The 25223-nt window shown below is 41.7% G+C and overlaps 1 protein-coding gene across 3 annotated transcripts in view; it reads right to left on the bottom strand.

Annotated features, from left to right (window-relative positions):
- LOC107227577 (fibrillin-2) overlaps positions 1–25223 on the bottom strand; it is a 42051-nt gene that overhangs the window by 10862 nt on the left and 5966 nt on the right. For 2 of the 3 annotated variants that reach the window (XM_015668771.2, XM_046735275.1), the window contains exons 3-12: positions 4993–5075; positions 4700–4810; positions 2317–2484; positions 1951–2238; positions 1418–1666; positions 1181–1336; positions 819–1097; positions 614–736; positions 284–529; positions 76–195 (exon numbers count right to left, since the gene is read on the bottom strand). In XM_015668771.2, the coding sequence (XP_015524257.2) occupies positions 76–195; positions 284–529; positions 614–736; positions 819–1097; positions 1181–1336; positions 1418–1666; positions 1951–2238; positions 2317–2484; positions 4700–4810; positions 4993–5075 (1823 nt within the window). Of the gene's footprint in view, positions 1–75; positions 196–283; positions 530–613; positions 737–818; positions 1098–1180; positions 1337–1417; positions 1667–1950; positions 2239–2316; positions 2485–4699; positions 4811–4992; positions 5076–25223 lie in introns of those variants that run through there. The other variant, XM_046735276.1, reaches the window with a different exon arrangement.

The raw sequence follows: 25223 nt of genomic DNA, 5'->3' as shown, positions 1-25223 counted from the left end.
AGAAAAAATTTGAGGGTGCGAATTTACACCCAAGCGGAGGGTTCTCTTCCGTGAGGGAGTAAACTGAATACGTACCCAGACAAGACCTTCCCTCGGGACCAAGGTTGAAACCAACGTGGCATTCGCACCAGAAACTTCCAGGAGTATTCACGCAACGGCCGTTGTGGCATGGCTGGCTCTGACACTCGTCGATATCTGCAACAACATGTCAGGGTTATCAGTGCCGTGAACGTCGCCAAAAATACGGTTTCAGATAACGAACAACGACTCCCGATTTGCTTACCGATGCAGTGCCTGTGATCGGGTCCAAGGCGGAAGCCAGGGTCGCAGACGCACTTGAAAGAACCCTCCATATTAACGCATTTCCCGTTATCGCACATCCCCGACACACACTCGTCCATATCCACGCAGAAGGTGTTGTCTCTTGATGCGGTGAAGCCGGGTTGACAAACACAGTGATATGACCCTTGCGTGTTCTCGCATCTTCCGTTAAGACAGATCCTTGGGTTATCCAGGCACTCGTCGATATCTGTAATGTAAAAACAATGCGTGAATAGGTTTCATTTGGATTTTTCTTCATGCTCTGATGAACGAATCCATCAACGTAACTTACCCGCACATGCATTTTGCCCTGGTGACAATGAGTAGCCGTCGTTACACTCGCACTTGTGAGATCCGTCCATGTTTATGCACCGACCGTTTGCACACATGCCCGTATCTTGGCACTCGTCGTGATCTGGAAGCCAGGAAATATGATGATGCAATTCCGTCATTCATTATTTATTTACCGGCCAATAAACCATGCTTCCGTTACTGACCTGTGCAGTATTCATTATCGCCTGATACGACGAACCCGGGAGGACAATGACACTCGAATTTTCCAGGTAAGTTAACACAGTTTCCTCCTTTGCACTTCCCCAAACGACATTCGTCGATGTCCACGCAGCTGCCCCTCTTGTTCTCATATCCTGGAAAGCACTGGCACTCGTATCCATCCGTCTTGTCAGTGCATTTACCATTTCCGCATATCCCTGGTCTAATCGCGCACTCGTCGAGTGTGTACTTCGCCGACTCCTGGCACAGCTTCCTGTGCTCGTCTGTCAGTTTGAAAGTTAAGATGTGATTTTATAATTGCAAGATCCGCGTCAGAACAATTAGGTCTGTATGGAATATAACCAACCACTTCCCTCTGCTGGGCACTTGTAGCATAAGTCACCCCAGCCTCTGCCCATGTTTTTACCGCAACAACAGTCCTGCTTACTGAGTCTAATCTCGAGCCGATTCTTACACTGGCCATTTCTGTTCACCGCCGTGTAGCAGAGGCCCTGACGTCCGTCTGTGAAAAATGTTAGGACATTCGCACGGAACAGGATCACAGGCGAAAATCAATAGACCGTCAAAGTGCAGGTCTACTCACCGATGCAATACTGCTGATCCTGACTCTGAATAAATCCAGGATTACAGAGACAGTAGAATCCACCTTCAGTATTGACGCATCGTCCGTCAGTACATATCCCTTCATGAAGACACTCGTCTTCATCCTCGCAGGCATTAGTTTCTTCGTCTCTCACTTGACCCTGGGGACACTCGCAAGTAAACGAACCTAGGGTGTTGACGCACTTACCGCCCTCGCAGAGTCCCGGAATCGCCTCACACTCATCGATGTCTATTAGGGTACAAAAGAACAGTGTATGTCGCAGAAATATCACGAGGCATTAAGCACTCATGAATTAGTTTGAACAACAGATTCAAAATTGTTCAGTTTGATGCGAATCATTCATATATCATCTGCTTTGGAATACTTAAATAATACCTTCATTTACAAACGTGTCTCTGATGGAAGGTAATTTTCAGTTTTATCGAAACTTAAGAAAAAAACCTTCCCATACTAGACTGCGTTCTTCTACATGAAACTTCCGGAATGTTTTACTCTTCATCTTCAGTACTTACCAATGCATTTTCCCTGGTTTGTCTTGAGGTATCCAGGTTCGCATTCAAGTCTTATTGGACACCGTTCGCAGGGATGACCCCATCCTTTGCCGACAGTTGCGCAACACAATTGTCGAGTGCACACAACGCCGCGAAGACTGGCGAGACATTGACCATTTCTTACCTTCGTGAAACAGGGTCCAGTTCTGTAGTCGGTCTCGCACCGACGGCCCGTGTAACCGTAGATGCAAGCGCACCGATCGGGCCCAATGCATCGGCCCTGATTCAGGCACGGTTCTCTGCAAATTGCTGAAAAGTAATGGTGGTGAGTGTGCGGCTGCAGTGCGGAGTTTCTCTCTCGACGCATCAAGCATGTCTTCAACTCACGTTCGCTGCAAAATTCACCCTGGTATCCTGGCCTGCACTGGCAGCTGCCGTCCACGCAGTTACCATGGATGCACTGGGCTTTGCAAGAGCCACCTTCTCCACGTTGATTACCGCTGCCGATAATACCGTTTCTGTTTCCATCCCCGTTCTCGTAGACGGTGTATGGACCTTCGAACAAAGTTTCACTTTGGGTACTGATGGAAGACTAGATTCTGATTCATTTAGTAGGCATGCGTTTATACTTTTCGAAACTATCAAGACACTGTTCCAAGCACGGGAGTAAAAAACCCGTTGCATCGAGGGCATACTTCGCGGTAATCTAGAACGATTAAAAACCTCGATTGTCTACGACGGAATCCCCGGGGAGCTCATACTCTTGCTCAAGATAGACGGCCTGCATTGCCGTAATCACTGTACGTATAGATAATCAGATCGTGTCCGTCCCGTGGGCATTCCAGCCCGTTCACAGGTGCTCTTTTAAGTATGCACTACTTACGCCAATGGACGCACACCTCCGACCCACCCACACAACCGTCTCTAACTTTGAACTGCACCCGGTAGATCAACGCACGTATACTCCATCCCTCTGATGCGTGTGTGAAGTAGGTACATTAGAACGCGTTTACGAAGTCTAATTACAACTGGGCGGATGCTAATTATTTGTTGCCGTTTGATTTATACTCCGAGAAGTAAAACTCTGAACCTACGGCTGAGTTTAGGGTTTCTGATTAGAGACATTAAATTGAATTCCCATATTCTCACTCGATAAAAATGTTCCAATAGCTTCTTGAAATTTTGAAACATTCGTAGGCCCTTCCAAATTAAAACAAGAAATTGTATAGCCTTCTGACACGTATACACGGTATTTAGATTTGTCTAATACTATTCACACGGGACTACTTGTAATGGGAGTGATTTGGGAGTGTAGAGATCCATTCGATGATATCGCGTGTTATTATCTGACGAAGGAAACAGCCATTTCTACAAGACGGACAACCTTCTCTGCGGACTCTACCGGTCAAATACCAAAAATTTGTTTGTAAATGTTCATTACGATGTCATATCGGCTGTACCAGAAACAGGAAGTACACATATTTCATTCGAGAAGATCAATCAACGAGAATCCCGAAACCCGTCTGTTTACCATTTCAGCTAAGCTCGTGATATCGTATTTGAACAGAAATCTATCTCAAACCTTCTACCTCAAGTATTGGGATCCGCATATGTACATAATCACGCGTGTAAATTACACATGTGTAAAGCACGCGCCGAGATACTCATAAAGAAATTCTCAATCGGCCGTTAGGTAGTAGATCTTACGTCATAATTTATGGACAGTGCGTGAAGGGTGTGAAACGCTATTAGAATTCTCAAAGGTGCTCGCTTCTGTTCCTACATGTGTGTAGTCGCACGATAAATCAGCCCTTTGGTCGAGTGGTGGGTGAGGTTCTCAGCACGAGTTCTAATAGCGCAGCTTACCGGCTGATGGAAGCGAACGACGGGGCGCTTACAAGTGCGTTGAGAGACCCTGATGACTTGTTTGCTTTCCGACAAGACGATGGTTATCGGGCCGTGTTCAATATCGAGCTGAAAATCAGCTGATTCATTCTGTATTGAATTCAAAATGGAATGCACGCGGTGCAGCCGCAGTGCGGTTCATCACTTCCCCCGCACGATTGCGATCGTTACTCGCCGACTCGACACGCTGGCTTGCGGAACCCACTTCACCAGCTCGTACCGGAATTGCAAAAGTTCCATTGCCCTAAAAATCCCATGGCACGAGGCATCCCAAGGGAAAGGTCACCGTCGCGTGATTACGGTAAGCCTGTTGATGTGGTTCGAACCGACGAAGGCATTGACTTCTGTAGGCAGACCAGACGGTCTGGTAGGCGTCTCGAACAAGATACGAACTTGTCCTGCCCTTCTCTGCTTGCTCTGCCTTCTCGTTTACGTATCTGATCGAATGTACTTGGTGAAAACCTAGTCCGAGTGCAGGTCAAGTATCACTTATATGTCCACCTGGTCCCACCCCGATCTTTAGTATTCTTTGCAATGTGCCGAAGGTACAGTATCTAAAAGATTCGTGGAATACCCGCCACCGCCTCGTTCGACGGGCCTAGCGGAGGACCAACGGAATGAAACGGCTCCGATTCAGAAGAAAAAATTTTATTGATTAATCACTGATCTGTCGGTATTTATGTCTTCCGTCGATGCCTCTATCTATCAGCGTCCGCGATGGATCACAGGCTACATATCTCCATTTGAAGTTGAGTTGTACTGGGTTGTACCCAATCTACATTGTCAGTGTGAGCAGTACTCGGAACCGTGAATAGAAGCTGGTAGTTTCGTGTTTGAAGTAGCAAGTCACAGTACTTGCACCCACCTTTGCGTTGACCCACTGTGTTGCAGACGGAGGCCACTGTTCCACTCTCGCACATACAGATGTTCGGTCTTATGCATCTACCTTGTACTCCACATCGCCTCGAACACACCGCTGAAACATTGAAGAAACGAAACGCTTGGCACACTTGTACTCATTTTCAAATTTCGACGGTAGGTTGGAAAATCTATTCTAACGCAAATCGTGTCATTTCTTCACTTCTCCGTATTAACAGTATTATTCTAGTTTATTGAGTTTTCTCTTCACTTTTCATCTATCTACGAATGATTACTCACGAATCACGCACAGGCCTGACTCGGGCTTCTTGGTCCAGCCTGGGCAACAGTAGTTCGTATGCCTCGTCCTGCAAATGTTTGGCCTGCAACAAACAAATAAAAGGATTTTTCATTCAACAACGTAATCAACGTTTGATTATCATGTGCAAGACAGTACGTCGAACAACAATTCGAGTCATTTCATTGTGATTCAGTGACTGGTTGCGCTGACGAGTCGAATGTGCGCCTTCGACGAAAATATGTGTGTCAACGCGATAAACCGTATCCTACTTTAAATGCAGTCGTTCGTAAACATGCGTGTTGTATATGCACACATGAATCACTTCCAGCTTCCCATAGATTGCGAACGAATTATCATCGCAACATTTTTCTTCTCGGGTCTTTCAAGGTGGAAAAAATGAAGAAATAATACACGAATGATCTGTAGGATTGTGTCACTCGCCGGATGGCGATAGTAAGGACGATGATTCACACATCACGCGTCCTATATGAGTACTTAACGGGTGGCGAGTGCGCCTAGGGCACCAATTGCATTCGCCGGGTTTCTACGGGGCCCGGAAGAAACTAAAGATTTTAACTGACCAGGGACCACTATTGCCTAGCCTCTCCGTGAAAGTTCGTACTCAAACGAAAAGGGCCATTGGATTGCCTTCGACACCGCGTGTCTTACATTTTTTGAATGTTTTAATGCATCTTTTATTTGGCACAACTCCTCGCTTTCGAAATAACGGATTATGGATGAAACTAGATCATGAAAATATATTGCCCGTATACCCAGATGCTTTTTCCACACATTCATGTTTACTTCACTTGGTGTGGGGACAGAAATTTTATAAGGAGAAACTTATTAAAATATTTTTAAGTGTGATCGGCCAAAGGATAGGGTTTAGGATACTGTATTTCTGAGGTGTTGATTTTCAGTCAAACAGAAGTGGACATCATGCTTCATTCAATGAAATTTAATACCAGTATCTTGCAACGGATAACAACTCATTTCAAAGCCTATTTGACAATTCGTATTGGCCAAAAATAGTCTGCAGATTGACGGATCTGCAGATCTTCTAACCCAAGACTCATCGTTTTAAATAACCGTAGAAGCATCTCAAGCTCAATCAAACTCCACAGTCAGGTTCCTAAAATTTTATCCCAATATTTTGTATCAATTGTAATCCGTTGAATCCAATGTAGAAAATTGTGTCGGGTACGGCATATTTCCTATAAGTTCCAATGCAGCTATTGAAGCCTTGTAATATCATGTACAGTAATAATGATCCTCAGCATAGCTTGTATTTTCCACTTATGCAGCATATACGGTATGGAAATTATGTTAACGGTTCCTGGTGAACTCGGCAGGTATAAGGAATGGATAAAAGCACAAGTAATTTCTTGAATATTGTCATCTTCACCCTGTATGTAACACATTACCTAACGTCGAAACATAAGTACGATCAATGTCTCACTTTGGTGAGAATTATTCTTTCTGAATGACTTGCCAAAGCTGAAACTACCCTTTCAGAATCTCGACCGAACACTTATGCGTAAACCGAAAGAATAACCGTCGTTTAGTTGTATCGGTATACAAGGCATCTATCGATGTCTCTATTCTCCTAGTTATGTATCCCTGATTTTACGATGTCACATATGAATGTTTACCTGCACGGGCATTCAATCAGGCGTATTATGTTGTGTCCATTGACGAGATCGTCGGCGTTTGACAGTAGGTTGCGGGGTATTGGCTATCGGGTGTTGGCTGTATCGGGTATCAGTGGACACCCAAGTGAGATTTCCCGTTCTCAGTGTCAGTCTGACGTTAATCTCAAACTTTGATCCTTCAGGTATGCGACTGGATGGTGATGGATGACGTCGCAACGCGTAAAAATGTTTGGTTTCCTGCAGGGATGTGTCAACGTTTTCCGGAGGGATCGAGAAAGCGAACGCTGACGGAACCGCACAGCAGTCAATAATTGTTCATCTGGACACGATGCCGGCGCGTTAACTCGTCTGTTTACAAAGCTATCGGTATTACAGCCATTAATCCAGGCAGCAACCAGCTAGTGTTATTTTTAACCTGAGCCACGTCGTCGCGTTAAGCCTATGAGAAACGCAAAAAAGTGAGATCGGTTGCCCTCTGAGACAAGGCGCTCATTCACGCCTCTCTCACCCGACTCTTCCGTGTAATTAAAAGCAGCTGCAACCACTGGCAGCCTCCCCTTTTTCTCCTTCTTACTCTCATTCATTAGCACACGGAACTTACTTTTCATTCCCAATGCTAATTCACCGCTTTCCGATACTGCTGGTACCGATCTTTCTCGGCTATTTCCCAGCGTTATCTCTCGATTCTTCAAATTTCGCGGGTCGATCATATTTTTAGGGGCGGAAAATTTCATTCACTTTACTCATGGCCACGCTTCCATAGTCAGCTTCTGTCCATTCAATCTCTGAGGACCGACATGCCTCGCTATTCACGATCATTTATTGGGGGTTCAAGTTTTATTTTCTTATACCAATTCATATGTTCCGGTGTGGCTTCAAGCCATAAGGCACAGTGTCCTCTTGAAATTGTCCAGATGCGAGGAACGCAGGTCTTTAAAATTCTCAAGATATCTCGAAAACTATTTGTGCTAGTTGAATATTGAAGTTTTTGCCCTTTCGAATGCCTTTCGACTTCAACCATAATGTATGAATTGAACACTAGAAATATCGAGGAATTTGATCTAAATTATAGCGACGCATTTAGTGAACTTGAAATTGACTGATTGTGAAGAAAGTGCACACTTTAAATTACGCTAAAAATAAGAGTAAGTATAAGTCTTGATGACGATGAAGACTCCTTTTCCTGCTATGTGCCACGGCCGTTGATATCGGGGAAGACAATTCATTACGTAAAGCATTCCGTTATCTAACAATTTAACTGAAATTTTTTATTAGAAACTATTTTTGGAACCTGCTCTATTTCGTATGCGACTTGTCGCTACCTTCTCTCATGGCAGATAAAAGTAGATAACAGAAATTAAACACGGAAACTGCGATAAGCGATTCATGGTTGTACCAGCTTCTGATTATCGTTTGGAAATTTTTGCACAAACGAGAGGCAAAGTTTATCAGATGTAAAATGTACTGTATTACCAACTAAAAATTCTTATCCGCTGCTAAGATGTGAGAGTTTGGGTAAGGTGGAAATTTTGATAACAGGATTGTGTTTCAATAACCATAATTCAGATGCCATATTATTCAAACGAATTCATAGCCAGGACGTACATTGACAAATTTCATGCAATCTGTTACTTGGATATTACAAGTACCAGGAGGCAATTGTGTCGTTGATTTCCAATATTACAAAATCTTTCAGTCACACCGGCGGAAAAATTTTTTTTCGCCTGTGCTTTAGGAAGAGTTACGAAGGCGTGAGACAAAAGCTTTAACGCTACACCTTCGCCGAATAGATAGATGAAAATTAAAGCTCAACATGAACGAACTGTACAAATTAGAAGTCAAAACACGTATTTGAACCTCGATTCTCAACACTCTTCGATCGAGTGGCTTTCAATTTGAGACCATCGTTCGCGCGAGACAGTCAAAGCTAGGGAGAGAGAGAAAGAGAGAAAGGGCACAGAGAGAAAAAGAGGAAGAGAGAGAGAGAGAGAGAGAGGGAGGGACTAGCGACCAATTCGTGTGAGTACGAAAGAATTCTCAAAGTGCACTTTACACTTCAGAATGGAGTTTCGACTCGGTCTCTGGCAACAAGTACAGAGTTCCATCTGCAACGAAGTACATAGGAGAGTAAATAAAAATACACATACATGTATGTAAAATTTATCTGAATACACTCGTGTGCCTAAGCGATGAGAATTTTTGGGTGAGCCACGGGTGGTCGATCGCATGATGAAAACTTTGGAGATGTTCCAGCGTATGGAATAACATACTGTATTGTTAAACGGATGAGGTGGTCAAATGCATTGTCGTTTATGGGTAAACCCTGCAGATGACGGGGTTGTTCAAGTTATACACGTCCCCATGGAATTACAAGCTGATGAAAATTTCAACTGCAGATTTCGCTGGCTAAATATAATTTCTATAGAATCCTGTGAGTTGAGATGCTGAGTTCGTTATGGAAATGCTTCGTAAATTTCTGAACCAGTGCTTGATAAGTCAACGGTATTTTTCCGGAGAAAACTTTGTGATTTCTATGCACTTCTAGATCGTCGTTATACGTTCCCCTTTTTTGACGTTTTTGTAAAGTTTTACATTTACAATTATTGTGGTCATCACCGAATGCAATCAATGCAAGTGGAAAGCAAACAGTTTCGGTTACTGTTCGGACACTTTACGTTACTGATTTAACACGAATAAAAGCACATTATTATGTAAAAAATTAGAGAGATTAACGGGAAATCGGAATATTACGAGGGAAAATGAGATTGTCCATTGAAAACATGAATTTCAAACGTTTTCACAGAAAGGAGCAAAGAATGCAAACGAAATTTGTTAGAAACGAGTTTCTCGTCGAATAAATTAAAGAACTCGTCTATTAAGCCAGCGAAATTTGTATACGATGGATAATTATGGAAGAATAGCAGATTTATAAATCATCTCGAGCAAAATCATAAGAAAAATTGCAGAAAAGGGTAGATTTTTGTACAACAAAGAAATGCGTATGCGAAATGAGTGTAAATCGATATGGACAACTCGTATTTTTAAAATAAAAATTTGGTGTAATCTGTCGAAATTTCAATCGTTCTGTTTTCGCGACACGACAGAACATCTTGTAACCACGAATCGAGCGGCGGCTTGGGCGATCACCTGTTTCTAGGTGGAAGCTGAAGCTGCAGCTTCTACGTTGAATTTAAAGGAAGGTCTTAACAAGATGTAACGCCAAATAGAGAACACCCTAACAACCAGTGGCGTATACATGGCCTGGTAATACGTATGCGTCACATCTCTACTCATATATGGTATGATTATCGGCGCCTACGTGGTGAAATTAACTCGGAGCACGCTAACGACGACGGGTTCGATCGTTCCTTCGTTCCTTGATCGTCGACGGATGTTGGCGTGACTGACTATATTATAAAATAAGAAAGCCGCAAAGAGGATTTATCATACCACCTAGTCGATTATCTATCGATTTTTCTTTCTTTGTTTTCTTTTGTTCATTTTATTTTGCTTTACTTCTTCTCTCAGGCTTTTCTATTTCATTTTATTTCTTCGTTTATACGCTATAGTATCTATATACATTACACGTATCGTAAGAAGCCATTACATGTGTATAATACTTGTGCAGGGACCTCGTACTCCGTAAAGTTGACCTGCCCTTAAATTATTCTTCTAGCTTTCGACTATTTATCAACCATCTCGAAGCTGCAGGTTCTTCTCTGTGCACTTACAAACCGACTTACGTACGTATCGAGTACGTGTTAGCACATACCTACGTGTTCGAAGCAATCCACCATTAGCGACACTGCAGTCGAGTGATTGCTAAAGGTTTACCATTCATTTTGCAGCTACAGGGAAATTCATTACGTTAGTTCTTTCCCTTTAATTCACACCACGGGATGCTGAGATTGATTAAAAACTTGCAGGTATCAGCCACGCAATATGGAACTAGCGATAAATGCATCACGCATCTTTTGTGTTCCTTGCAAGGTGCGCGAAAACCTGAATCTGTGCATGCCTATCTATGCGGTAAACTCAATGAAAACATTCACTTGTATTAAATAATTGCTACGGATGAAAAAGCGTGTTCATGGCGAATCATTTCGATAGTTACATGAGAATGTTTTTAAAACGTTATGGGTATATGCCATTGTAAGTATACACTTCTTAAAATATGGGTTTTTTAACAACTTATGAATTAATGTTGATTTTTTTCATATTTTTCGTGATATTCGGTTTACTGAAAAAAGTGCTCGTGATTTTTTTCAAATTTTTATCTCAATTCATTTTCGATTTAAATATTTTTGAACATTTTCAATTCCTGACGATCGTCAAAAGTTTAAACGCCGATGTTTCTGGATCTATATATCAGTCCATGTAATTAATCGGAAAGAAATGTACTTTTCAAAAAAAATATGTCAGGATAATTATGCCTAAAAAGTTTAGATGGAAAGAGAAGGCCACGATCGGCCATAACTTAAAGTGTTTGTTTGTTCTCGAAGTATTTTTGAGATTTTTTGCAAGTTATGAATCAAGTCATACTTTGCGAAACATCAATTTTACATATTTAATCGAAGAATTCACTATGCAAGACGAGGCACAATTCTCCCGAGATGCTTTATTTGAAAAGTACAGTTCTTTCCGATTAATTTCATATACCGATTTATATTTTCTAATCCGACTGACAGATCCAGAAATATAGGTGTTAAAACATTTGACGATCGTCAGGAATTGAAAATTTTCAAAAATATGTAAATCGAAAATGAATTGAAATAAAAATTTGAAAAAAATCACGAGCAATTCTTTCAGTCTACTGAATATCATGAAAAAACATGAAAAAAATCGAGAGGGGTGGCATGGAACTCCCCATACGCAGATGTCGCCGAATCTTATTCTAGTTAATCGGATTCAATACGTGTTCAGATCGAGGCCTAGATATCAGTTCAAACAACGTTTGATAGGCCTGGTTTTTTCAAACCCTCCTTCCGTCAAAATTCATCTTATTTCTATATTTCGTAAATCAATGACGGTAACAAAATATTTACTGATCACACAATTTATCCATCGCCTTTTTTGTTTGTATGCTATTATACGATGTCTATCGAAATTTGATAACAAGTATATCCGAGAAAAATCGTAACTTAAGAAACGTTTAGAAAACCACATTGTCCAAACATCCTTGTAGGACCGTAGTCTGGGAGTACAATAGAAAAATAATTGATTCAAAAAAGTTGGAAAAGAACCATCACAATCACGATGTCTAGTTAAAAAATTTTATAACACCAAACACTGGTCTCACGCTCGGTGAAAGCGTTGTCCGAATATTGATGGTCGAAGCTTTTGAGTTGAACTCGAGTTCCTCGCATTAGGTAAAAGTCAAGAGCGACTCGTCGATCCGCGTGAGAAATAATCATAACAATAATAATGACAATACCACGAAGAAGAAGTAGAAGAAGAAGAAGAATAAGAAGAAGAAGACGGCGATGATGACGAAGTTGAAGAAAAAAAACAAAACCGTGTTTGTTACACCTCCTCTCATACGTTCGCCTAGGGCGAGTACATATTATAATAGTCGACGCGCGAACAAGTATTATAATATCACGCGAGTATAAGGTACATATTTGTAAACTGATAGACGTCCCACGTGTGCAGTGTGATTAGGAAATCTCTGGCAAACAATGGGAATTACTCGGCTACCCTTCCGCGGCGTCGGCGGTGATTTTTCAAGTATTTACGTGCATCGCGTTGTGTCCACATATGGGAACATTACACGAATACCAACACACACACACACACACACACACACACACACACACACACTTGCAGAACGCAAGTGTGCGGCGGTGTGCAGGAGACGCGTGTTTATGACTTTTCAGGATTCACCGTCCTGCCGTAACTCGAAAACGATTTGGAAAACTGTGCGGACAGCTGAGCTCGGCACCAAGAGTGGCGTCTAGTCTGTCTCCATTGAGGCTAGGCTCTAATCCGCTAAGTCCAACTTTGGAGCTGCTTCGCGGCAATTATCCTTGACTGGGTGAACCGTCTGATGTCCGTTTCCCCCGCAGAAGCCCGCGGCTAAATTACCAGCTTACCCACAACGGCGCCAATGCTGGCTAATTGCTTGCCATGACAATCTCCCATCACGCTAATAGCTCTCCCGTATTACGCCTACACGTATATATTTACGTTTTATTATACTCGAGTTGCGTCTGCGCGCGGTGTCGATTTCGTTTCGGTCCTGACATTTTTTTTCCTTTTTACGTGTAGCCATGAACGCGATAACGTAACTGGGTCGGTGACGAAACGGGAATCCCGGTCTCCGATACCAAAGGGATGATCTATGCACTATGTCCGTATAGTATGCTCCTATAGAAAAATAGAATTTTTACGTAGAATTGACGGCATTCTTGTTAATTTCTTATCTTTTGTACGGAAAATATGTTAACCAGACGATTGGCGATTGATGAGTTACCAATTTTTCACCCTTAAAATAGTCTCTTTTTTTCTCAAGGGTCTTCTGAATTATCTTCCGTTATCGCACATTTTTATTAATAATTTGTCGAGACTTTCTTTTTTTTTCGATCTGAGCTTCCTGATCCTCGCGATTTAATTTATTTAGAAGCCATTTCCATATTTAAACAACAAAAAAATTTTAATATTGATAAATATCTTAATTTACAAGTTAATAAAAAATAAGTAAAGCCATGCTAAGCTACCGTCATTGCGACTAACATTTCGAACATCTGCCAACCGCAAAAGTATCAAAACTGATCGCGCGCTATTGTACTTGCAGAGCACTCCGATCCCCCGCTCCAATTTCCCTTGGAGTCAACTAAACCATCTATCAAACTTGAAAATATCTCAAATACATTTTATTTACGTTTATTTGATAAGAAAAAAAAGCTCCGGCAATCAAATACTCATAAATGGATGAATATTCATTGTGTAGGTACATACATGTGACACTTGCTACAGAGTTCTTTGGTTCATTTACCGGGATAATTATCTTCTCCAAACTGATCATTCACCGACATTGCTACCTGCCGATGGTCAATGCGGATCCGAAACAAGTTTTCGAGAACTTGAATATTCAGTCAATTGACCCACTGACTTCTTCAGTAAGTTTGGGGATAATAATTTCAACGTGAAACGATCATAGACGACGACTACTTCGTACGTGTCACCTCAAAATTATCCAGGATAAAGCATAACTTTCCCAAACCTCCCCCATTCCCACAATTAAAAATTTCACATCTCATTTCTCTTTATCACAGGCGATTGCAATTCATGGGACAACTTCTCATCGATCCTCAGTAAGGACCATGTTTGAATTCTCTCTTAGGCTCCTGCCCCTCCTCCCTTTTCATCAACAGCAATTACTCTCCAGCGATAATTCGTGACTAGGAGAGTGCCGAAAAAGCGTGTCAGAGAGCGAGAGAGAGAGAGAGAGAGAGAGAGAAAGAAATAGGTAGAGAGTCATGCGACGCGTTCCCGTATCGGACGTTGACTGCACCTCGAGTCGTTCTCGACTTCGGTGAGCTCGACGCTGCGGAGGAACCGGCATCTTCAGCTGTGCGGTGGCCGAGACTCATTGGGCACATAAGCGTAGTACCGCATTGCTCCCGCCCCACTCGACTGCGGCCCGATAACTTAATAGATTTAAATTCCCGGCCCTATCGCGACATTTCATTATATGAGGCTACATGGCGCTCGATTGGTCAGGTTCTCACAGCTTTTACCCCGGTCCTAAATACCTCGGGGATATTCGGACGCTGAACCGAGGCTGAAACGCACCCGCCAAAATAAAAACACCCGCTCGATTTGTCAGAAATTCGGTCGTCAGGTTCGCGGATAATCGGGGCCCTGAGGGCCCAACCGCAAAGATCGCGGTACCGATAGACGGATGTGGGTTGTAATTTCAACACCCGCGTCTGTAATGATACGCTCTTAGCTCGCTGTTTTGGGCCTGAATCGTTGATCGGGAACATTCATTCGCCGTGCAAGAACGCTGCTCGAAGGTTGGTACTATGTTGGCAGAAAATTGTACAAGTTGTAATATTTCACTTTTGAAATTTACCAGCAGTCTACTATATATCGCTTGGTTGGACAAATAATGAAACAATAGTTCGTTAAGGGTAAGCTGCTTTAAAAAAACATTTCCACTCAAATTTTAAACAATAGTGCCAAATTTTACAATCTTTTCAACGCTGAAACGTATGTCGTTCTAAATATAATGTGATCTCTCGCAATTTGTTAATCATAGAGTTTTTATCGTTTGAAATTCACGATTTAAAAATTTTTTACAGTACACTTGTATAGGAAAATTGTTTCAATCAAGTTATACTAACTTCACTGCATTAATTGCAGTTTTTCTAAGTCTGTTTCTACTGATGTTTTCTTTGTACTATAATTTTGTGGCTTCTGTAATTCTTTGATGAAACTTTATATTGTCGATACATTCGCAAAGTTCAATTAGCTAATACGAATAGTCGTGTTATTCTGAACTCGCTGTAATATATTGAAGATCTGACTTGGCAAACACTCCCGAATTTAAATACGATCGAAGTAATGACTAGGTTTCGAAGATTGAGAAGTGTCTCACTATCTGCAATAAAAAACGCCATACAAGTAACCAATCGAATCACAAAACGCACTATGTATATGTGTAATTATAACCAAATTGTAACAGGTATTGAAATGATAATTAATAAGTACACCGTAACACATTACAGAAAAAAAAGCATTTTTCACATAACTTTGAAATTATGTTTTTGCTTCGAAATTCCGTTGATGGTTTTTGAAGTATTGGAATTATACGTCATTCATTCGGCGAAAAAATTCTCTTAGACCTCAAGATCATGTTGTAGTTTCGTAGTACCTACGCATAGGACTTGGTCTCATGATTTCCTTTATGCTCAGAGGAGCAACTTGAATACATGTCAGAATATAATGCAGCAACGGGATGAACCGATGCTGATCTCTGTATAAACCGCAATTCCGTTATATAGATATGGTGCAATTTCCAGGTCATACCGTGCCCTCCTTCACTCTCTTTCAGAATCAGGAGATACCCAGGCGTTGACCACACACCTAGAAGCAGACATCCTTGGTTTGTCGGTGATTCGCCAAGGTGCGAATCGGACGTACGGATGAGATCCGTTATCGAGTTTTAATAACGATCAGCAACGAGGCGTGACGCGCGATAAGTGGATTTGTATTTTAACCCAACGGGTTGCACCTCCCGTGACAAGGGAAAAGTACTCGTGAGCAGTCAAGCTGCACCGAATATGATGATGTACAATGCGGCTTTTCAAATCTGTATTAATTGCCGGTTGACCGGATCAAGCGAGACCAAGTCTCAAATAGAGCACAAGCCTGACGGATTAGAGGCTGGAATGTGATAATCAGAGATTCATGGTAGCTGCTCCACTGCTAAGTGAATATTAACGATGGTTGACCACGGCTGTCGCGTTTTACACGTGTCACAGGAGCTTTTGATCTTCGCCTGCCACTTAGCCAAACGCTCCGTGAAATGGCTAATTACTGGAGAAGCATGCTCGGGCATTCCTTTCTCGTCGAGTGGATTACGGCTGCGTACATGGGATCATAGTTGAAGATAGCTACGAACGTATACATACGTATACACAACGCGTCTTAAGTCACGTGTACGTGTAGAAGCAGTGTGACGAATGTGGAACCCCTTTTTTCTATCAAAGCATCAATCACACCGCTAGTACCAACAGCTCGTGTTCAGCCATGGATCACTGTTGCTTTGGAACTTGAAAACCAGATTAACCTTCAAGGAAAATATCAAGCTTTGTTATCGAAAGCTAAAAAGCTAATCGTATGTTCTTTACGGAGGTTTAATAAAGAAAGCAGTGATATGAATGATAATTTGCATTTTTAGTGATAGTGAACCAAACTTGTAGGTAATATGTTTGAAACTGTTGACAAGAATGTACAATTTGAACCAAAGTGATTATTGTGCGTTGAAATCCATCTGGCAGGTAAAGGAAATATTTCTCTCACTGTCAGTGTTAACGGTATCCGGTTCATCGAACGAGGGTTGAAGGTTTGATAATTTTCACGCGAAGGACATTTTATGACCGTGTAAAACTAACAGTTGACAAAACCCAGGTATCTCTAATCCCCTGGGCAAGATGGGGGGAGGTGTTTGGTACTTATAAGAATTTGGCTAACCGTTAAAGGATTAAAGCAAGAGAGACTAAGTGTAATTAGAGTCGGGTCCTGTTGTAATCCGCATTAGAATATACCTTAACAACTTGGCGGTACAAAGGGAGAGCTAAAACGAGGAATTCATCGTTTGGATTATATTATTTTGACAATCCAGATCGGATCAGGCACAGCCAGACAAAGAATCGTCAGCCATTCTTGAAAAGATTGACGACGAAGAGCGCATTAAAGTTAATTGCCCGTCATTCGGTTTACCCCCTATCCGAGAAATTAGAGAATAAATATACTTTAGTGAATTGGTTCTTAAGTGAAACACGAATAGTGAATTGCTAACGACTAGAATGGTTCAGTACGCATGCGCTAAAATTCTAGAGCAGGAGCAGTTGTTTTCTCAGGGGGACCAACGTTCATAAATACAGATGACAGGTCGTCGCCGATGTACGTAACCTCAAAAACGTTGGTCGCCCTGAAAAAACAACCGCTATTGCTCTCGAATTTTAGCGCATGCGCGTTAAACCGTATATGTTGATGAAAAATTTCTCAACCAGATGAGAAGCGACGGCAGGTGTTACCCGAGCCAACAAAAAACATTTCCTCACATTCGCCCGGGTGTTGATAGGCTGCTACTCTCCGTCTGCACCAACAGTGTCAACATCCTTTCGTGGCCACTTGGTAAATCAACTTCCCGCCGTAATTCATAACGATTAAGGTGTCACCTCGTTCCCGCGTGTCCTACTCGCAATCAGCCAGAGTCACGCAAGCTCTACGATTATACGCCGTCGATCGGGTAGCACTTTTAGGTAGAAAATTTTTGTGAAAATGGTCATTGCCATATCACCGCTCTTCTTTCTTCAAGGAATGCCGGTCGCTTCAAGTTCTTCTAGATTCGCCGAGAACCAGATTTCCGCTTTTTTTGGATAGCTTGCATTGCGTGAGCTGGTTGGGAAATCCAGTGTTCGATGAAAATGTACAAAAATTGCTCGAGTTCCGACCGTATTCGGTTTTCAAATCACACGATCAAGAAGAACTCATCATTTCTACACGATTTTATTACTGATGTCAATTGTGCATATAAGTATTTTCGTTTAAATTACTTTACAGATTTGTAAATTCATTCGTAATCGGTAATCGAAAACTCATTTAAGAATTTTTCGAACTCGTAACGTAAAAATACATTTTTTTCACTGGTGATCACAATATGTGTATATTAACTCACTTAGTGTGAACGGTGTATTGAAAATACAATGAGAATTTCAATTTGAATTGCAGTCGAACTAAAAATACGATGTACGCGAAATTGAAGATCGACACACATCATTTTTAGTCGCAACAGTTTTATTTTAAAACCACGATGCAAGAATAGAACCGAGAACTCCATCGTTCTACGTGTCATTTCTACTGAAATAATTATTTTAGTCATCATTTTCCTGTCACAAATCATAGAGAAATATTCTTATAATCTTGATTTGAATTCGTAACTTCGTTCAGCGAATCGCCTTAATAATTATGTCTTCAATGCTCGATGATACATAAATTTAAGAAATAAACGAACGAGAATTTCTATGAAATCGACACAAGTTATGAACCATTGGTTTCCCATGCGTGCGAGCGTTTCGCACAAAAGAATGCGCGGCTAGCGAATCAAGCGATGCGAATCAACTAGGTTCACAATGCGTTTTAATCATCAAGCGGCATTATCATTAATTGGGCTAAACTATGGAATGGCGATGTACAACTCTTTCGAATAAAAAAAAAAAACACATGCAACTTGAGTGATACATTTAAAAAAAATACTAAGCCCGTACAGCAAATTTAATTTACCATATTCAGTAATATTTATATACAAATGTACAGCCATATTACTACACGGTACATTGGATTCAAAAATTTACTTTGTAATATGACTAAACAAATGTATCGTGAATTTACTTCCTACACTTCTGTATTAATTTTAATAAAAAAATTTCTAACAGTGTAGCACCAGCTAAATCGTACGGATTTATAATAGGAAATAATAGGACAAGCAATATATTTCCTACATAAGCTATATTAGTTATTCGAGATTACAATAATGATTTTGATTTCCGAAAATCTCTGGCTGTCGTTTTTTTTTTTTCAAACGTCACCGTGACTACCGAAGCTTGAACAAAAATATTTTCAGAAACATTACTGAGATTTCCGAAGAACGTGGAACCGTTGAACAAGTTAGCGTTCAAGATAGTGGAAAAGAATAATTAAAACTACCGCATAAATAAAATCAGAGTTTCAATCAAAATAATGAACTCGGGGTAATAATTGCCAGATACAATCAAATATCAACCGATTTGCAATTTGCTAATTAGCCGTAGTTGTTCCTGCGAAATGAATGCACCGAGTTACTGCCAAATAACGCCGCGTTCCACAGAGTGTAAAACTAATCTCGGACGAAGAACGTTGTTAACGTAAGGTGCTGAATAACGAACCGAGGAAAGTCGGATGGAGAGCGGTTTTTCCTATCACCGAGAAATGTGGACAAACGCAGGGCGCAGTACCAAACGCACGGTGAGCGTCCCAGAACCCAGAGAATCAATTGGAAAATTATTCACGGCAATTATTGAGCGTGTAACTGGGTTAAACTGTGGCTGAGGGCTGACGTAAAGCGATCACTTGGAGTGGCATGAAAAGTGTTGAATAAAAAAAGGCACGTCGTGGAGTGGATCAGAAAGAGAAAATAAGAGAGACAGGGAAGGAGAGAGTTGAAGAGAGGACGCCGCGGAGTGAGCGACCTTCTTGCAAGCAGATGTATCACTCGTCTCGCCGCAATTCCTAGGCGCCTCAACTATTTAATCATCCTAGCACAAAGAGGTTATTGAGCAGATGTGCGTAACTACATCTAGCATTGCACGGATAAATTACATACGATTGTGTAGATGGACGGTTAGAATGATGCCTCAAATCGATTGCCAAATCTTCAGCTTTTGGAGTTGATTAAAATAAGAAAACAAAGGAATCAAATAAATTTCCCAACATCGCTTATCGATATTTACAACTTCTAAATACAATCGGTGTGTTAAAGCTGGCAATGAACCCGTTGAAACGTTGGCTGAAGCTGAAGTTCAACGTTACGCTTACCAGTGTTTAAAATCTCAAAATACGATAGGATCCACCTGAATAATTACAAATAGAAATTAAAACCAATTACGAATTACGGTTATGCTATGGGCAGTTGAGGCGGCGCCGCGTATTCCGAAAGGCGGCTCTCGAGTACGTAACGGATCGTCACTTGAGCAAGTGTTATCAAGTATGAACATCAAAAGTATTAATACTGCACAGTGGAAGTTTCTTCCACATTATACCGTTCAAATCCATAATGAACGGCAACGCGGTGTCGACTAATTATGCCTGCTAAATGTATACACGGTGCGCGTTTACGCAAGAATTTTCGTCGCCGATGCATTATTCGAAACATGTTCCCTTCGCGGTTGATTGTGAGCACCTTAACTTTTGAACGGAAGTCAAAGGTGTGTGCGCGGGAGGAGGACGGCTCTTCGGCGATTTGTCCAACTTCGAAATTTCCTTAATTCATTCGTTACCGCACTGCGGCGCAATTGCAATGCCGTGGATAATTTGACCGTGGTTATGGTGCCCCGTGGTGCTTGCACGCGGACGAGAAAACCGGAATGCGTTTTACGCCGCGCACGTGGCGGTGGCTTGGCGTGATTTTATCTCTCGTTTACACAGAGAGCTTTGACTAACCGAGTCGAATTGTGACCCAAGCCCTGTTATGGTGAACCATCGGGACTCTCTAGTGGCAATTGATGTTCCTTCTCGCGATATAGCCGCGAACCGATTAATCGTCCTGTGTACGGCTGACGCTATCTGCATCCACCATTCGTCCGCGTAGGTGTGATGATTATTGGAAAAGTAATTGCTCGCAATAACTGTCGTGTGTTCTTAACGAGCTTCGTCGACACGTTACGTCGTCCAGATAACGCGTGTCCCACTAACGTTGAACTTTGCCAGTCAGCATTCGCATGGATGTATAAAGAATGCAATGTAGTTTTGTGACTCGCAACTCGCTTCTGCAAACTTACTTACCTCGTCTATTTCAACTTCTCTCGTACATGATATTCTTAATTAGATAGATAGATAGACGCGATTTTGCATCAATTGCGGTTCTAAGGCGCAAGGAAAACAACCGTTTCTGTTACGTAGCACACTTGTCAAGATGATGCTGTTATGCGAGTGCGTTGAAATTACAAAATTACGCTTCGCGCTTCCATGTTTCAGTTTTTTCTACTATTCGATCGAAAACCTTACCAAGGAACAGTTTAATCGTGCTTTCGTTATAGCATAATCAAGTAAAGAATGAGTGGCAGAAGTAATTCAAGATACTGCATCGTTTGGAAAAGGATGTATCACGATTTCATTTCTTTCGGCAATGTGTTTTTACTTCAAACTATCATTGCTTAATTTCTCTTTTCTTGCGTAATTGAACTGTTCACGAACGTGGTAGATACGTGTAACAAAAAAATTTCCATAAAAAAGAACAGGAAACGCGTCAGCGTTACGAACGTCGAACCCTTCGAATGCAGCCGGAACATCACTTGAATGGGTAAGGACACTTAAGAAGCTATAAACTCGGCGTCAGAGTGTTTCCCAACTGACGATTTGTTCCGAAGACCAATAAATGGTTGAAGTGAAATCGAAAGTGAATTTGATGCAACGGTCAATTGCACGATGATCATAGCCACGTGTTAGTTTTAATCGTGTATCCAGGCAATTCTGTCTGAGAGCGTGGTTAGGACGACGATAATAACGGCCTGCAGAGAGTTTCCTAGATTTATGCTCATTGCTAATATCAGTATGTCGCTCGCACTCAATTGAAGCTAAAGAATTTATTCACATCCCAATTATGCAGAAACTAGGTCGTTTATGTAACCCTCTTATTCTGCCCTCTGTTACGTCTCGCTCAAGGATTCGTTATATTGATGTATTTACAGCAGTGAGGGTTGACCCCGCGATGCATGATGGTAAACTTAATTTCGTGACTGTAATTCCGAGTAACAATTTTACAATTCAAAGAAATTTGCTTGATTCCACTGGACTCGGCACGACAATTTGTCAGATACACTCTGCACGTAACCTTCAAATAGAAATTATTACATTTTAAATATCTTCACTAAACTCCCCAGTATTCGATTAGTCTTAAGACTAATCCACATAAGCCTCGAAGTACTTCAAGCAATTTCACGTAACTACAAAAATCGAAATTATTTTCAGGCGACTTAGTTGTAAGAGTTTGTGAGACATCCAATGCAGTCTTATCCCATCGACTCTGTTCATAGGACTTCAAAACACGTCTCGGGTAACAAAACATCCAGAATTTCAGCTTTATTTCGTAAAAATTCAACCAAGTTCACGAAATTTTAAGTAACAAGACCGCAAATGATTTCGACTAACTTTGCAGGCATGGAATGTCCCCTCATCATGCGATACAATCGCAAGTGGCTTCGTAGGGTTCGAAGCGACTTCAACCGATATTTGTAAACGATATGACAAGACTTCGCGTTGGCATAAAATGAGTTGAAATGCTCATCTGCCGTGGTGTTCACTTCATGTCAATAGCGTTCAGCTCACTAGTGCACGTGGATTTGAGGTGAGAGTTTTTGCAACAGAACGGTTGAATTGAAATCAAAATCTGTCAGTCTACGATTAACCGAGCTGATTGGGGGAGGGTTTGATGTGTGCGGGTAGTCGTTGAGAACCTGAGTTACGCGTTCGCGAACAGAGGATGAAGATTTGGAGACAGCAGACTGTGAAATGAAGGCATTTGACGAAGGGCTGAAAAGCGACATCTGGCAAGTGGGGAGTCGCTTGTATAGGTGAACAGCTTACATGAGGATGAAAAACCCCCGAGCGGCTTCTCTCGGTAAGCTGCTTCGTATATTTACGCGAATGGCACGTCGCCTCATTTAGCTTCGCGTGGTCGTAAAAGACCCGTGAAAATGCTACCACCACCACCGTCAGGGTTGAATTTAACGGGCATCCGCAACTCGCCTGCAGGTACACCTCTCATAAGAACGCATTCCTGTACGCGTTTAATGGAACGCAGACATTGTACTCGGACTGCGTGTGCCAGCGTACACTCGACACACTATCATGCCGGTAAAAGAACTTCGGCTTTTGAAGCTTGCACCGTTGCCCTTGGTTCCGACACCGGCTAAATCATCGGCCAGACCTCACACGCCGCCAAAGTACATTATATCTGTAGCTGCGTATAATCATTTCGACAGACTTTGGAAGAAGCCGACATCGACATGCTGAATACATTGCCATTTCACGTATACATCAGCTTTTCTGTTGTTTCAATTAACCTGGAGGGACGTTGATGATGTTGGAATACGAGCAATAATACACGGTCAGTTTTGAAATTTGATCCAATTTCATCATTACGAAATTTATTGTACGAATTTCTGACGTGAAATCCAGCATCCAATCACAAATCTTGACAGTGGCATTCATGAAACATATAACACCAAATGCCGAATTGGAATTTCGTGATACTTCACTATTTTTAGATTCGTTAGTCATATGACAAGCAGTTCTTCAACTTATCTCCGTCATCTTGACCCGTGTAAATATTTGACGAAAAAAATTGATCACAACGCCAGAACGTTGACCAAAATTTAGTGAGTCCACTAGCTGTCAGTTCTGTGTATTCGCGTATAAGAAGATATCATTCATGGACAGTCATAATCTTCACATTATGGTTCACATCATAGAAGCAAAGCATCAGGCCTTCGGATCACGGATTCTGTGGAAACTTTTATGGATGTTATTTTGCTTCAAAATATGGAGCTTCTGTTGTAAAGTTTCTTTCACTGGGCCGTTCTTGACTCCGATTAAAATTGATTACGTCAGAAGTTTCATGAGTGGAAAATGCCCTAATAAACGAAACCTGTGTTTACTTTTGTTTTTACCTGAAATATTAATTTTGATTGCCCCGTTTTGAATTTTAGACGAGAGGTTCTCATAGATTCAAGTTCAAGAGGATACATTATTATTTCAGAACCATGTAAATTTTTAAAAACTTCACGCACTGTAAAACGAGTGAAGGAAGGCCCAAAAGATGTAACTACACAAGTGAGGCTCTACATTTCGGGCCAAAGAAACATTCCTAGTAGATACAGCGGCATCTATGATCCGGAGGTCCGATATTCTCCTTGTTAGTTAAAAGCTTTCGCAAATTGTAACGGCTCGTAAAACTGAGGTTTGTCACGATTAACTGACATGATTATTAGGTAGAGCGGCTCTTTATGATTCAATAAAAAACATTTCGAAATCATGTTTTTGCGACTCGAGGACGTCAACTAACTAACTAAGTGAGCTGGTTCACACGATATCGCAAGTTTTTCCAGCGAAGCCTGCAAGCTTTTTTATCGCGCCTCAGTCAAATGTCAAGGCTCTATGCCTATTTGTTTGCGACAGACTTCATGGGACGACAAAATAGTCCGAAATGCCGAAGCAGTGCTTTCATTCCTACGCACGATCAAAGCAATTCATTATAATGTCTCGTCTAGCGTGCACGATGCAGACGTGCATCGAATTGAAGGATATCAACGTAATTTGCGCAATCGACAAGGTCTTTGACGAATCCGCCCGCGGTCCGCAAGCTGCGAACTGCGGAAATTGCAAACTGCCTAGGCGTATACCCGGTATAATTACCTGCATCAGGAGAGCTGCAGACAGTTACTCGGTTGGATTGCACAACGTCAATTTATTTGTTAACTCTGATAATATTGACGATTATGCATTGTGTCTTGGCGCCTGTGACGACCTTCCAACAGTTACTTGCGGCGGATGAGAAAAGTCGTTCGTCAAGCTCGGGGGATCGTCGCCATAGAATACTTGGCTGAAAGACCGACTGCAGCAAAATGTGGTGTTTATATATACGGCGATCATGATTTACGTCGATCAGAATACCGCGCGAATATTTACAACTGGGTAATGATGTCATAAATCTAAATTCATCAATTATTGTGTAATACGCGTGAATAGCCGTGCCGCCGTGGTTCGGTTCTGTGGGTCGTAAAGCAGTTTGCTCGATCGACCACAATTACAAACGTATCATGCGTGTGCGTACAAATACTTTTGCATAATGCTGCCTCTGATATGCGAGGCGAGGGCGTGTTTGACTCGTTTTAATGTAAACTCGTACAAGATACCCGCGGACATAAGACAGTTGTACGCTGAGTGGGTGACGGCCAACGACGCTTATTACTTACTCAAACGCCTATTTGAAGACCGGATACAGTACCTACGCATAAACGACGCGAGGAGGAATGATTTAGTGATTTGGGAAAACACTGGAAACATCTCGAGAAGTGGGTCGAATATCGAAC

This window comes from Neodiprion lecontei, chromosome 3 (assembly GCF_021901455.1).
Source record: "Neodiprion lecontei isolate iyNeoLeco1 chromosome 3, iyNeoLeco1.1, whole genome shotgun sequence".
NCBI classification, from domain to species: Eukaryota; Metazoa; Arthropoda; class Insecta; order Hymenoptera; family Diprionidae; genus Neodiprion; species Neodiprion lecontei.
Note: the sequence above shows the minus strand (reverse complement) of the source record. Positions and strands in the feature narration are given on the sequence as shown.